The sequence below is a fragment of the Pseudophryne corroboree genome, chromosome 5, assembly GCF_028390025.1.
Source record: "Pseudophryne corroboree isolate aPseCor3 chromosome 5, aPseCor3.hap2, whole genome shotgun sequence".
Lineage (NCBI taxonomy): Eukaryota > Metazoa > Chordata > Amphibia > Anura > Myobatrachidae > Pseudophryne > Pseudophryne corroboree.
Genome location: NC_086448.1, coordinates 15,394,256 through 15,408,995, shown reverse-complemented (window position 1 = coordinate 15,408,995; position 14,740 = coordinate 15,394,256). Strand labels below are relative to the sequence as shown.

The 14,740-nt window shown below is 48.8% G+C and overlaps 1 protein-coding gene across 1 annotated transcript in view; it reads left to right on the top strand.

The window, feature by feature from the left end:
- PLEC (plectin) overlaps positions 1 to 14,740 on the top strand; it is a 647,147-nt gene that overhangs the window by 245,078 nt on the left and 387,329 nt on the right. Inside the window, exons 31-32 of the mRNA XM_063924739.1 lie at positions 3,995 to 7,375; positions 8,142 to 14,444. Coding sequence (XP_063780809.1) covers positions 3,995 to 7,375; positions 8,142 to 14,444 — 9,684 coding nt within the window. The remainder of the gene's footprint in view (positions 1 to 3,994; positions 7,376 to 8,141; positions 14,445 to 14,740) is intronic.

The following is a 14,740-nucleotide window of genomic DNA, read 5'->3' as shown; positions in this document are numbered from 1 at the left end:
ATCACCAGAGTGCTGCAACGCAGCCGCAGTAATCACCAGAGTGCCGCAACACAGCCACAGTAATCACCAGAGTGCCGCGACGCAGCCACAGTAATCACCAGAGTGCCGCGACGCAGCCGCAGTAATCACCAGAGTGCCGCGACGCAGCCGCAGTAATCACCAGAGTGCCGCAACACAGCCACAGTAATCACCAGAGTGCCGCAACACAGCCGCAGTAATCACCAGAGTGCCGCAACGCAGCCGCAGTAATCACCAGAGTGCCGCGACGCAGCCGCAGTAATCACCAGAGTGCCGCGACGCAGCCGCAGTAATCACCAGAGTGCCGCGACGCAGCCGCAGTAATCACCAGAGTGCCGCGACACAGCCGCAGTAATCACCAGAGTGCCGCGATGCAGACCCAGTAATCACCAGAGTGCCGCGATGCAGACCCAGTAATCACCTGAGTGCCGCGATGCAGACCCAGTAATCACCTGAGTGCCGCGATGCAAACCCAGTAATCACCCAAGTGCCTCAATGCAGACCCAGTGATCACCCGAGTGCCGCAATGCAGACCCGGTAATCACCCTAGTGCCTCAGTGCAGACCCGGTAATCACCCGAGTGCCGCGATGCAGACCCGGTAATCACCCGAGTGCCGCAATGCAGACCCGGTAATCACCAGAGTGCCGCAATGCAGACCCAGTGATCACCCGAGTGCCGCGATGCAGACCCAGTAATCACCCAAGTGCCTCAATGCAGACCCAGTGATCACCCGAGTGCCGCAATGCAGACCCGGTAATCACCCGGGTGCCGCGACACATGCCCAGTGATCACAAGAGTGCAGCAATGCCGACCCACTGATCACCCCAGTGCCGCGATGCAGACCCAGTCATCACCCGAGTGCCGCTATATATGCCCAGTAATCACATGAGTGCTGCGATGCAGACACCATAATCACCAGTGCCACTGTACATGCTTAGTGATCACCCGAGATACATGCCCAGTGTTTACCCGAGTGCCGCAATGTAGACCCAGTGACCACCCGAGTGCCGCAATGTAGACCCAGTGACCACCCGAGTGCCGCAATGTAGACCCAGTGACCACCCGAGTGCCGCAATGTAGACCCAGTGACCACCCGAGTGCCGCAATGTAGACCCAGTGACCACCCGAGTGCCGCAATGTAGACCCAGTGACCACCCGAGTGCCGCAATGTAGACCCAGTGACCACCCGAGTGCCGCAATGTAGACCCAGTGACCACCCGAGTGCTGCAATGTAGACCCAGTGACCACCCGAGTGCCACAATGTAGGCCCAGTGACCACCCGAGTGCCGCAATGTAGACCCAGTGATCACCCGAGTACCATGATGCAGACCCAGTGATCACCCGAGTGGCACGATACATGCCCAGTGACCACCCGAGTGCCGCAATGTAGACCCAGTGATCACCCGAGTGCCACAATGCAGACCTAGTGTTCCTCCGAGTACCATGATGCAGACCCAGTGACCACCCGAGTGCCGCAATGTAGACCCAGTGACCACCCGAGTGCCGCAATGTAGACCCAGTGACCACCCGAGTGCCACAATGTAGGCCCAGTGACCACCCGAGTGCCGCAATGTAGACCCAGTGACCACCCGAGTGCCACAATGTAGACCCAGTGATCACCCGAGTACCATGATGCAGACCCAGTGATCACCCGAGTGGCACGATACATGCCCAGTGACCACCCGAGTGCCGCAATGCAGACCTAGTGTTCCTCCGAGTGCCGCAATGTAGACCCACTGACCACCCGAGTGCCGCAATGTAGACCCAGTGACCACCCGAGTGCCGCAATGTAGACCCAGTGACCACCCGAGTGCCGCAATGTAGACCCAGTGACCACCCGAGTGCCGCAATGTAGACCCAGTGACCACCCGAGTGCCACAATGTAGACCCAGTGACCACCCGAGTGCCGCAATGTAGACCCAGTGACCACCCGAGTGCCACAATGTAGACTCAGTGACCACCCGAGTGCCGCAATGCAGACCCAGTGATCACCCGAGTGGCACGATACATGCCCAGTGATCACCCGAGTGGCACGATACATGCCCAGTGATCACCCGAGTGGCACGATACATGCCCAGTGATCACCCGAGTGGCACGATACATGCCCAGTGACCACCCGAGTGCCACAATGCAGACCTAGTGTTCCTCCGAGTACCATGATGCAGACCCAGTGATCACCCGAGTGCCGCAATGTAGACCCAGTGACCACCCGAGTGCCGCAATGTAGACCCAGTGACCACCCGAGTGCCACAATGTAGACCCAGTGACCACCCGAGTGCCGCAATGTAGACCCAGTGACCACCCGAGTGCCGCAATGTAGACCCAGTGACCACCCGAGTGCCACAATGTAGACCCAGTGACCACCCGAGTGCCGCAATGTAGACCCAGTGACCACCCGAGTGCCGCAATGTAGACCCAGTGACCACCCGAGTGCCGCAATGTAGACCCAGTGACCACCCGAGTGCCACAATGTAGACTCAGTGACCACCCGAGTGCCGCAATGTAGACCCAGTGACCACCCGAGTGCCGCAATGTAGACCCAGTGACCACCCGAGTGCCACAATGTAGACCCAGTGATCACCCGAGTGGCACGATACATGCCCAGTGATCACCCGAGTGGCACGATACATGCCCAGTGATCACCCGAGTGGCACGATACATGCCCAGTGATCACCCGAGTGGCACGATACATGCCCAGTAATCACCCGAGTGGCACGATACATGCCCAGTGACCACCCGAGTGCCACAATGCAGACCTAGTGTTCCTCCGAGTACCATGATGCAGACCTAGTGTTCCTCCGAGTGCCGCAATGTAGACCCAGTGACCACCCGAGTGCCACAATGCAGACCTAGTGTTCCTCCGAGTGCCGCAATGTAGACCCAGTGACCACCCGAGTGCCGCAATGCAGACCTAGTGTTCCTCCGAGTGCCGCAATGTAGACCCAGTGATCACCCGAGTGGTACGATACATGCCCAGTGATCACCCGAGTGGCAGGATACATGCCCAGTGACCACCCGAGTGCCGCAATGCAGACCCAGTGATCACCCGAGTGCCGCAATGTAGACCCAGTGACCACCCGAGTGGCACGATACATGCCCAGTGATCACCCGAGTGGCACGATACATGCCCAGTGATCACCCGAGTGGCACGATACATGCCCAGTGACCACCCGAGTGGCACGATACATGCCCAGTGATCACCCGAGTGGCACGATACATGCCCAGTGATCACCCGAGTGGCACAATACATGCCCAGTGACCACCCGAGTGGCACGATACATGCCCAGTGACCACCCGAGTGGCACGATACATGCCCAGTGACCACCCGAGTGGCACGATACATGCCCAGTGACCACCCGAGTGGCACGATACATGCCCAGTGACCACCCGAGTGGCACGATACATGCCCAGTGACCACCCGAGTGGCACGATACATGCCCAGTGACCACCCGAGTGGCACGATACATGCCCAGTGACCACCCGAGTGGCACGATACATGCCCAGTGATCACCCGAGTGGCACGATACATGCCCAGTGACACACAGTGACATTTACTGTACAGCTACTTTGGGATAGTGTTACACTTCTTATCAATGCTGTTATCTCGATAACACCCAAGATACTTTCCTGATATAAAGCACACTCTTGGTGAGAGGACACGGAACACAGGGAGGTTATATGAAGTGAATATGGAGGCGGTGATCGGAGTGCATTCTGACCAGTATTTCTAAAACTTTATTTTATTTTTTTGCCTACAAGGTGTCAGGTGCATGTGTCATTATACATACATCCTCCCATCCCTTTGTGTTGAGTCATTGTTGTTTTCACTGATTTTTGTCCATATTGCATATAATTATTTTTTCCATCTGTTTCATTTTTCTTTTTTCTTTTTCTTTTTGTCTCCATTGTCCATCTCCACCCCTTTTTACCTGCCCTCACCCGTCCTCCCTCTGTTCCCACCCCACCCTCCTTCAGAGAGCGACCAAGAAGCTTAAAGAAGAAGAGCGGAAGAAGCTGGCAGAAGTAGAGGCCCAGCTTGAGAAACAAAGGCAGTTAGCTGAGGCCCATGCGCAAGCAAAAGCTCTGGCCGAAAAAGAGGCCTTGGAACTGAGAAGGAACATGCATGAAGAGGTGACCAGAAGGGAGGTTGTTGCTGTTGATGCTGAGCAGCAGAAGAAGACAATCCAGCAAGAGCTGCAGCAGATGAAACACAACTCTGAGGCAGAGATTAATGCCAAGGCGAAACTGATTGAAGAGGCAGAGTACAACCGCAAAAAAGTGGAAGAGGAGATCCGGATCATCCGTCTGCAGTTAGAAACCAGCCAGAAACAAAAGTCAGGTGCTGAAGATGAACTGAAGGCACTAAGAGCCCGGGCTGAAGAAGCAGAAAGGCAGAAGAGACTAGCGCAAGAAGAGGCCGATCGCTTGCGGAAACAGGTGAAGGATGAGGCACAAAAGAAACGCGAGGCTGAGGAAGAGCTTCAGCGTAAGATTCAAGCAGAGAAAGAAGCGGCCAAGGAAAAACAAAAGGCTTTGGAAGACCTGGAAAAGTCAAGACTTCAAGCCGAGGAGGCAGAGAGGAGAATGAAGCAGGCAGAACTCGAAAAAGAGCGACAAATCAAACAAGCTCACAACATGGCTCAACAAAGTGCTGAAGCAGAGCTGCAGAGCAAACGTATGTCATTCCTGGAGAAGACCACACAACTAGAGATATCCTTAAAACAAGAGCATATCACAGTCACCCACCTTCAGGAGGAGGCTGAGCGTCTGAAAAAGCAGCAATTAGATGCTGAAAATGCCAGGGAAGAAGCTGAGAAAGAGCTTGAGAAATGGAGGCAGAAAGCCAACGAGGCTCTGAGGTTAAGGCTCCAAGCAGAAGAAATCGCTCATAAGAAAGCCCTTGCACAAGAGGAGGCTGAGAAACAGAAAGAGGATGCAGAAAGAGAAGCCCGCAAGAGAGCCAAAGCTGAGGAATCCGCTCTGCGCCAGAAGGAACTAGCAGAAGAAGAGCTTGAGAAACAGAGAAAGTTGGCCGATGACACTGCAGTCCACAAGCTTTCTGCTGAACAAGAGCTTATCCGATTAAAAGCAGAAGTGGAAAGTGGTGAACAACAACGCTTTGTCCTTGAGGAGGATCTTTACCGCCTAAAGAATGAAGTGAACGAGGCGATCCAGAGAAGAAAGGGACTTGAGGAAGAGCTGACCAAGGTTCGTGCTGAAATGGAGATCCTTTTGCAAGCTAAATCTAAAGCAGAAGAGGAGTCTCGCTCCACCAGTGAGAAGTCTAAGCAGATGTTGGAAGCAGAGGCTGGCAAGCTGCGTGAACTTGCGGAAGAAGCTGCCAGGCTGCGTGCCCTCTCGGAAGAGGCCAAGAGACAAAGGCAACTAGCTGAAGAGGAAGTCACAAGACAGAGAGCTGAAGCAGAGAGGATCTTGAAAGAAAAACTTGCTGCTATCAATGAGGCAACACGACTAAAGACCGAGGCTGAGATTGCCCTGAAGGAGAAGGAGGCTGAGAACGAGCGGCTGAGGAGATTGGCAGAAGATGAGGCGTATCAGAGAAAGCTGCTGGAAGACCAAGCCACTCAACACAAACAAGATATTGAAGAAAAGATCCTACTACTTAAACAGTCCTCAGAGAATGAGCTAGAAAGGCAGAAGCATATTGTGGATGAGACCGTGAAGCACAGAAGAATTATAGAAGAAGAGATCCGAATTCTGAAAATAAACTTTGAGAAAGCCTCCTCTGGCAAGTCTGACCTGGAGCTAGAGCTTCAGAAGCTAAAGAACATTGCAGAAGAAACCCAGGAGAGCAAACTAAAAGCTGAGCAAGAAGCAGAGAAACAAAGACAACTGGCTCTGGAGGAGGAGGCAAAACGGAAAGAGGCAGAGGAGAAGGTAAAGAAGATTATTGCTGCAGAGCAGGAGGCAGCAAGGCAGAGGAAACTAGCCTTAGAAGAAGTCGAGAGGCTGAAGGCTAAGGCTGAAGAAGCCAAAAAGCAGAAAGAGCTGGCAGAGAAGGAGGCTGAAAAGCAAATTCAGTTAGCTCAAGAAGCCTCCAGGAATAAAATCCAAGCAGAGGAAAAAGCTTATTTTGCTGCTGTACAACAAAAAGAGCAGGAATTAATGCAAACCAGAATGCAGGAGCAGAGTATCTTTGATAAGCTCAAAGAAGAAGCTGAAAAGGCTAAACGTGCAGCCGAGGAAGCTGAGAGAGCAAGAGCAAAGGCTGAACATGAAGCCGTTCTTTCACGTCAGCAGGCTGAAGAAGCCGAACGCCTAAAACTAAAGGCAGAGGAAGAGGCGCAGGCTAAGGCCCAAGCACAAGAAGACGCAGAACATCTCCGTAAAGAAGCTGAACTGGAAGCTGCTAAGAGGGCTCAGGCAGAGCAGGCGGCCCTCAAACAAAAGCATCTGGCCGATGCTGAAATGGAGAAACATAAGAAGTTTGCAGAAAAAACCCTCCGGCAGAAGGATCAAGTAGAGGGCGAACTCACAAAAGTCAAGCTGCAGCTCGAGGAGACTGACCACCAGAAGACCATTTTAGATGAGGAGCTGGGACGTCTGAAAGAAGAAGTGACAGAGTCACTGAGGCAGAAAAAGCTTGTGGAGGATGAGTTGTTCAAAGTGAAGATACAAATGGAAGAGCTGATTAAACTGAAGATACGGATCGAAGAGGAAAACAAGATACTCATACTGAAAGACAAAGACAGCACACAAAAGTTTCTGGTCGAGGAAGCTGAGAAGATGAAGCAAGTAGCCGAGGAGGCCGCCCGTTTGAGTATTGAGGCCCAGGAGGCTGCCCGTTTACGGAAGATTGCAGAGGACGACCTGAACGAGCAGCGAGCATTAGCTGAGAAGATACTGAAGGAAAAGATGCAGGCTGTGCAAGAAGCCACCCGCCTGAAAGCCGAAGCAGAATTGCTGCAGAAACAGAAGCAGCTTGCCATGGAGCAGGCCAAGAAGCTGCAGGAAGATAAAGAGCAGATGCAGCAACAGCTGGCCGAGGAGACTGAGGGCTTCCAAAAGATCCTGGAGACTGAGAGGCGTCGTCAGCTTGACATAAGTTCTGAAGCTGAACGCCTCAAACTGCAAGTGGTGGAAATGAGCAAAGCCCAGGCCAAAGCAGAAGAGGATGCCAAGAAGTTTAAGAAACGTGCAGAAGAAATCAGTGAGAAATTGCACCAAACAGAACTGAGCACCAAGGAGAAGATGACTGTGGTTCATACTCTAGAGATACAAAGGCAGCAGAGTGACAAAGAGGCTGAAGATCTGAAGAAAGCCATCGCTGACCTGGAGAAGGAAAAAGAGAAACTGAAGAAGGAGGCAGAGCTGCTGCAGAAAAAATCTGAAGAGGTATTTAACCTAATTTCTATTACTGTATCATTCCTATCAATTAGCCCTAATTTATGTTTGAATCGGGTCAGAGCAGCAAGTGTAGAAGAAACTCTGATATTTTCAGTTTTCCTTACTAAGGCACCAAGTTAAGCCCATCATGTTTTGGTTTGGACATCCACTATTATATTTTGTGTTTCTTGGGTCTTTCCATGTACACATCATTGTACGTGACCTCAGTGCAGAAGTTACTGAGAAACTTTCTCCTATTTGTGCAGCCACCCTAGCTGACATAATAGAGATCGATTTCCTCTGGCTCCTTACATGGGTACCTCCTATAAGTTACAAATCGCCAACCTCCTCCCTTTCATTTGCTCACAGACACTGTAACTGCTCCGCTCCCTGCACGGACTGTTCAATAGACCATATATTAGACCATCTCTGCTGCACTGGCATGTTATATCACATTACAGGGGCATAAGAGCTGCTTGGAGATGGTGTATGGAGGCCCATCATTCTGCCACCATGTGGGCTGGAAGCTGTACAGTGTCTGTGTGCCACATGCTCAATGCTGGATATTACCATTAATGGCGATGGGTCCTAACAAGTTATGTGGATAGAAACATAATGTACCATAGAGGCCTGTTGACTGTATAAGAATTTTGGACTGGGTACAATGTTGTTTGCCTTGTGTTTTATTATAAGAGCCATAAGCTATTTTCTTAGAAACTAGTCACCTTAGGTTGTGCTATTAGATGATCCCATTAACTTGCCCTGTATCTTACAGATGGAGATGGCCCAACAAGAACAGCTACGACAGGAAACCCAAACGCTTCAGTCCTCATTCTTGTCTGAGAAGCAAATCCTGATTCATAAGGAGAAGTACATAGAGGAGGAAAAGGCCAAGCTGGAGAAGCTGTTTGAGACTGAGGTCGACAAAGCCAAAAAGTTGAAATCTGAAAAAGAACGTCAGCTTGGCCAACTGGAGGAGGAGAAAAAGCTCCTGCAGATGAGCATGGATGATGCTGTCAGGAAGCAGCTGGACGCGGAGGACAAGGTCAGACAGAAACAAGAAGAGCTGCAGCAGTTGGATAAAAGGCGGCGAGAACAGGAGAATCTGCTGGAGGAAGAGAACCGAAAACTCAGGGAGAGATTGGAGCAACTGGAGCAAGAACATAGGATTGCATTAGAGAAAACGAGGGAGATCGTTATACACAAAGAAACAATTATTACACAGACCAGGGCTATGCCAAATGGCAGCGACTCCGTTGATGCTTCAGCCCAAAATGGGGATCAAGAGAATGCGTTTGATGGCTTAAGACAGAAGGTCTCTCCAACCAAACTCTATGAGGCTGGAATATTGACCAAAGAGATGCTGGATAAATTGTCTAATGGGCAAGTGTCTGTAGGTGATCTCTCCCAGCGTGAAGAGGTCAGGAAATACCTGCAGGGCAAGAGCAGCATCGCTGGGCTACTGCTAAAACCAAGCAACGAGAAAATGAGCATCTACGATGCTATGAAGAAGAAGCTGATCACACCGGGCACAGCACTCATTCTGCTAGAGGCTCAGGCTGCTTCTGGCTTCATCATTGATCCAGTGAGAAACAAGAAACTGAGTGTAAGCGAAGCAGTGAAAGAAAACGTAATCGGCCCTGAAGTACACAACAAAATGTTGTCTGCCGAGAGGGCAATCACTGGATACAAAGATCCCTACACTGGAGAGAAAATATCACTCTTCCAAGCCATGAACAAGGACCTCATTGTGAAGGATCACGGCATTCGACTGCTGGAAGCCCAGATTGCCACTGGTGGCATTGTCGATCCAGTCAATAGTCATCGCCTGCCCCTGGATGTTGCCTACCAACGTGGCTACTTTGATGAAGAAATGAGCAAGATCTTATCTGACCCCACAGATGACACCAAAGGCTTCTTTGACCCAAACACACAAGAGAATCTTACGTACCTGCAACTCATGGAGAGGTGTGTGGTAGACCCCGAAACAAAGCTCTGTCTGCTGCCTCTAACCAGCAAAGCTGGAAAGGGAGATGTGGTCTACACAGATTCGGAAGCCAAGGATATCTTCAAGAAAGCCACTGTTTCTGTACCATTTGGCAGATTCCAAGGGAAAACGGTCACCATCTGGGAGATCATTAACTCTGAATACTTCACAGAAGAGCAAAGGCGGGATCTGTTACGGCAGTATAAGACTGGGAAAATCACAGTGGAAAAAATAATAAAGATTATTATTACAGTGGTGGAAGAAAATGAAAAGAAGAAGCAGATGTGCTTCGATGGTCTGAGAAATCCTGTTCCAGCAGCAGAACTAGTGGAGAGTAAAATCATAGACAATGATCTTTTCAACCAGCTCCATCAAGGCAAGAAGTCTGTGAAAGATCTGTCCGAGGTAGAGTCCATCAAAAAGTATTTGACTGGAAGCACAGCCATCGCTGGAGTCCAAGTGGAAAAAACTGGTGAAAAACAAACCTTGTTTGATGCAATAAGGAAGAACCTACTGAAGCCGGCCACAGCCCTCAGTCTGCTGGAAGCACAAGCTGGTACAGGCTTCATTATCGATCCTGTTAATAATGAGCTTCTACCAGTAGACGACGCTGTTAAAGCTGGGACTGTCGGCCCAGAGTACCATGAAAAGTTGCTCTCTGCAGAAAAGGCTGTTACTGGCTACAAGGATCCTTATACTGGGCAGACTCTGTCACTGTTCCAGGCTCTAAAGAAGGGACTTATACCAAAGGATAGTGGAATTCGACTCTTAGATGCACAGCTGGCCACTGGCGGCATAATTGACCCAGTAAATAGCCATCGTCTCCCACTTGAAATTGCTTATAAGCGAGGTCACCTAGACGAGGAGACAGCCAAACTCCTTTCTGAGCCAGTCGATGAGAACACAGGCTTCTACGATCCCAACAGTCAGGAAAATCTCTCTTACGCACAACTACAGAAAAAGTGCAAAGTAGACAAGAAAACAGGTCACTTGCTGTTGCCTCTCTCTGATCAAGCCATACAGGCCCAGTTAGAAGAGCTCTACAGTGACTCTCAAGCCAAAGAGGCCTTTGACAAGACAACCATTGAAGTGCCTGTTGGCAGCTTTAAAGGAAGGACTATAACTATATGGGAGTTGATTCATTCTGAATACTTCACCGAAGAGCAAAGGAGGGAGCTGATCCGCCAATACAAGACTGGCAAAGTTACAATAGAAAAAATCATAAAAATCATGATTACCATTGTGGAAGAAACAGAGAGCAAAAAACAGCAGCGTCTTACGTTCACCGGTCTCCGAGCCCCAGTTCCTGCCAATGAGCTACTGGAGGCGAACATCATAAACCAAGTCCAGTTTGAGCAGCTGAAAGACGGTAAAAAGTCAGTGAAAGAAATATCAGAAACAGAGTCAGTCAAGAGGTATCTCCAGGGAAGTGACTGCATAGCTGGAGTTTTCGTGGAGGAGAACAATCTAAAAATGAACATTTACCAAGCCATGAAGAGGAACATGCTAATGCCTGGAACAGCTCTTGTTCTGCTTGAGGCACAAGCTGCCACCGGTTTCATTATTGACCCAGTAAAGAACCAAAAATTCTATGTGAACGAAGCAGTGAAAGCTGGAGTTGTTGGCCCTGAGTTACATGAAAAGCTACTTTCTGCAGAAAAAGCAGTCACCGGGTACAAAGATCCGTACTCTGGAAATACCATATCTGTGTTCGAGGCCATGCAAAAAGGTTTGCTCCTCAAAGACCACGGAATACGACTCCTGGAAGCACAGATAGCAACAGGTGGTATTATTGACCCAGTTCATAGTCACCGTGTCCCAGTAGAAGTTGCCTATAAACGTGGATACTTTGATGAAACCATGAACAAGATCCTGGCTGATCCTTCTGATGACACCAAAGGATTCTTTGACCCTAACACACATGAGAATTTAACTTACTTGGAGCTAAAAGAAAGATGCATTAAGGATCCAGAAACAGGTCTAACCCTCCTTCCTCTAAAGAAAATTGAAAAACCTGCAGCAGCAGAAAGCAGTAAGGTCTACACTGAAACTGAAACAAAGAAGGTGTTTGAGGAGACATCTGTGGACATTCCTGCAGGAACCATGGCTGGTTCCACAATGACCATTTGGGAGCTCATGCATTCAGATCTTCTCCCTAAAGAGGAAAGAGAAAGGTTAATGATGGAGTTCCAGGCTGGCAAACTGAGCAAGGAGCGTATGATTATCATCATCATTGAGATCATTGAGAAAACAGAAATTATCCGGGAACAAGAACAACATTCTTACGACTTTGTGCGCCGTCGCATTACAGCAGAAGAGTTGTATGAGTCTAAAATTATTTCCATAGAAATCTACAACATGCTTAAGCAAGGAACAAAGACTATACAAGAAATTATTCAGATAGAGTCTGTCTGGAGATACCTATATGGAACTGGGTGCGTTGCAGGACTACAAATGCCAGGCTCCAAAGTAACGCTCAGTATTTACCAGGCCATGAAGAAAGGCTTCATCTCTACTGATGTGGCTTATATACTACTGGATGCTCAGGCAGCCACTGGCTTCATTATTGATCCCGTGAAGAATGAACTGTTAACTGTAGATGAAGCTGTGCGGAAAGGCATAGTGGGACCCGAAATTCATGACCGCCTTCTCTCTGCCGAAAGAGCAGTCACTGGTTACAGAGATCCTTACACTGAACAAATGATTTCCATCTTCCAAGCCATGAAGAAAGACTTAATCCCCTCTGACCAAGCTTTGCGACTGCTCGATGCCCAGCTATCTACAGGAGGGATCATTGATCCTCGTTTTGGATTTCACATTCCACATGAAACTGCCTTTGTGCGTGGCTATCTCAACAAAGATACTTTTGACATGTTGTCAGAGCCAAGCGAGGTCCGGAGCTACGTGGACCCTTCAACTGATGAAAAACTCAGCTATTCTCAGCTATTGAAGAGGTGCCACAGGGATGAGAAGAGCAATCTCTTCCTCCTGCCACTTGCCGACAAGAGGAAACTTACATTCAAGGGTCTGAGGAAAGAGATTAGCATGGAAGAACTGATACGGTCAAACGTCATGGATACAGTCACGGCACAGCGCCTGCAAGATGGTCTAACATCTATTGAGGAGGTCTCAAGAAACTTACAAAAATTCCTGGAAGGGACAAGTTGCATTGCCGGTGTCTATGTAGAAGCTACAAAAGAAAGGTACTCTATCTACCAAGCCATGAAGAAAGGCATGATCAGGCCAGGCACAGCATTTGAGTTACTTGAAGCCCAAGCAGCCACAGGGTATGTTATTGATCCAATAAAATGCCTCAAATTGGCGGTCGAGGATTCTGTACGGATGGGGATAGTGGGGCCAGAATTTAAAGACAAGCTTCTATCAGCCGAGAGAGCAGTGACTGGTTATAAGGATCCATATTCGGGCAAGCTTATTTCGCTTTTCCAAGCCATGAAGAAAGGACTAATTTTAAAAGATCATGGCATTCGATTGCTGGAAGCCCAAATCGCCACAGGGGGTATTATCGACCCAGAAGAAAGCCATCGTTTGCCTGTAGAGATGGCCTACAAAAGAGGTCTGTTTGATGAAGAGATGAATGAGATTCTTACAGACCCAAGTGATGACACTAAGGGATTCTTTGATCCCAACACAGAGGAAAATCTAACCTACCTTCAACTAATGGAAAGATGCATGACTGACCCAGACACTGGCCTTTGTCTCTTGCCACTAAAAGAAAAGAAAAGAGAAAGAAAGACTTCATCCAAGTCTTCAGTTCGTAAGCGAAGAGTTGTCATTGTTGATCCAGAAACCGGTAAAGAAATGTCTGTATATGAAGCTTATCGTAAGGGTCTTATTGATCACCAGACATACATAGAGCTATCTGAACAGGAATGCGAGTGGGAAGAGGTCACAATCTCCTCATCAGATGGCGTAGTAAAATCCATGATTACAGACAGACGATCGGGGCGACAATATGACATTGATGATGCCATTTTCAAAGGACTAATTGATCAGACTTCCTTGGACCAATATCGCTCTGGGTCCTTGTCCATCACAGAATTTGCTGACATGCTTTCAGGCAACGCAGGTGGGTTCCGATCAAGATCCTCCTCCGTAGGTTCTTCATCATCTATACCGGCTAGTCCTGCTGGAAGGGCTCAGCTAACATCTTGGAATGACCCCACTGAAGAGACCGGCCCTATTGCAGGGATAGTGGACACAGACACATTAGAGAAAGTATCAATCACTGAAGCCATGCACCGTAATCTTGTAGACAACATAACTGGTCAGAGACTGCTGGAAGCTCAGGCATGTACAGGAGGTATCATTGATTCAATTACAGGAGAGAAGTTTTCAGTTGCTGATGCTGTCAACAAAGGCCTAGTGGACAAGATCATGGTAGACAGAATTAACCTGGCTCAGAAAGCATTTAATGGTTTTGAAGATCCAAGAACAAAGACAAAAATGTCAGCAGCCCAAGCTTTGAAAAAGGGCTGGCTGTACTATGAAGCTGGACAACGCTTTCTGGAAGTGCAGTATCTCACTGGCGGTCTTATAGAACCCGAAGTTGCAGGACGCGTCAATCTAGATGACGCCCTCCATAAAGGTACCATTGACTCACGCACAGCCCAAAAATTGCGAGATGTCAACACTTACTCTAAGTATCTGACCTGTCCAAAAACCAAACTAAAGATATCCTACAAAGAAGCCATGGAGAAGAGCATGGTAGAAGATGGCACCGGCTTGAGACTTCTTGAAGCATCATCACAATCCAGTAAAGGTTACTACAGCCCATACAATGTCAGCGGCTCAGGCTCAGCTTCGGGCTCCCGATCAGGTTCCAGAACTGGGTCCAGATCAGGTTCAAGGAGAGGAAGCGTCGATGGCACAGGAAACTCCAACTTCTCCATGAGCTTCTCCTCCGCCTCATACTCCTCCACCAGCTATGGCCGAAGGTATACCAATAGGCCCCAAGACAGGCCTATTGACCCAGCAGAATTGGCAAATGCACTGTTAAACGGAAGTCAAAACTGCAGCCTGGAATTCAGCAGAGGGTTCAAAACATTGCCAACCCTCTTGCCCAGCCTTGTATAGGAACTGCAATAGCCACCCTAAATCCATGAACTTGAACGCCCTTTTCCTGCTCTGCATGTGGTGAAGCTTTAATGGACTTTTTTATTTTATAAATATATATATATACATAACTTACGTTATTTCTAACTGTACTTCAAAGCAGTGCCTACATTGTTAACCAAAAAGCCAGAAAAAACCCTTTTAACCAGGTTATCATATTAATATATACATGTTCTTACGATGTTATTTGTATATTGAGAGATGAGTAAGAGAACACTGTTGTCTGGCACCAGAACTCTACCCATGCACTAGAT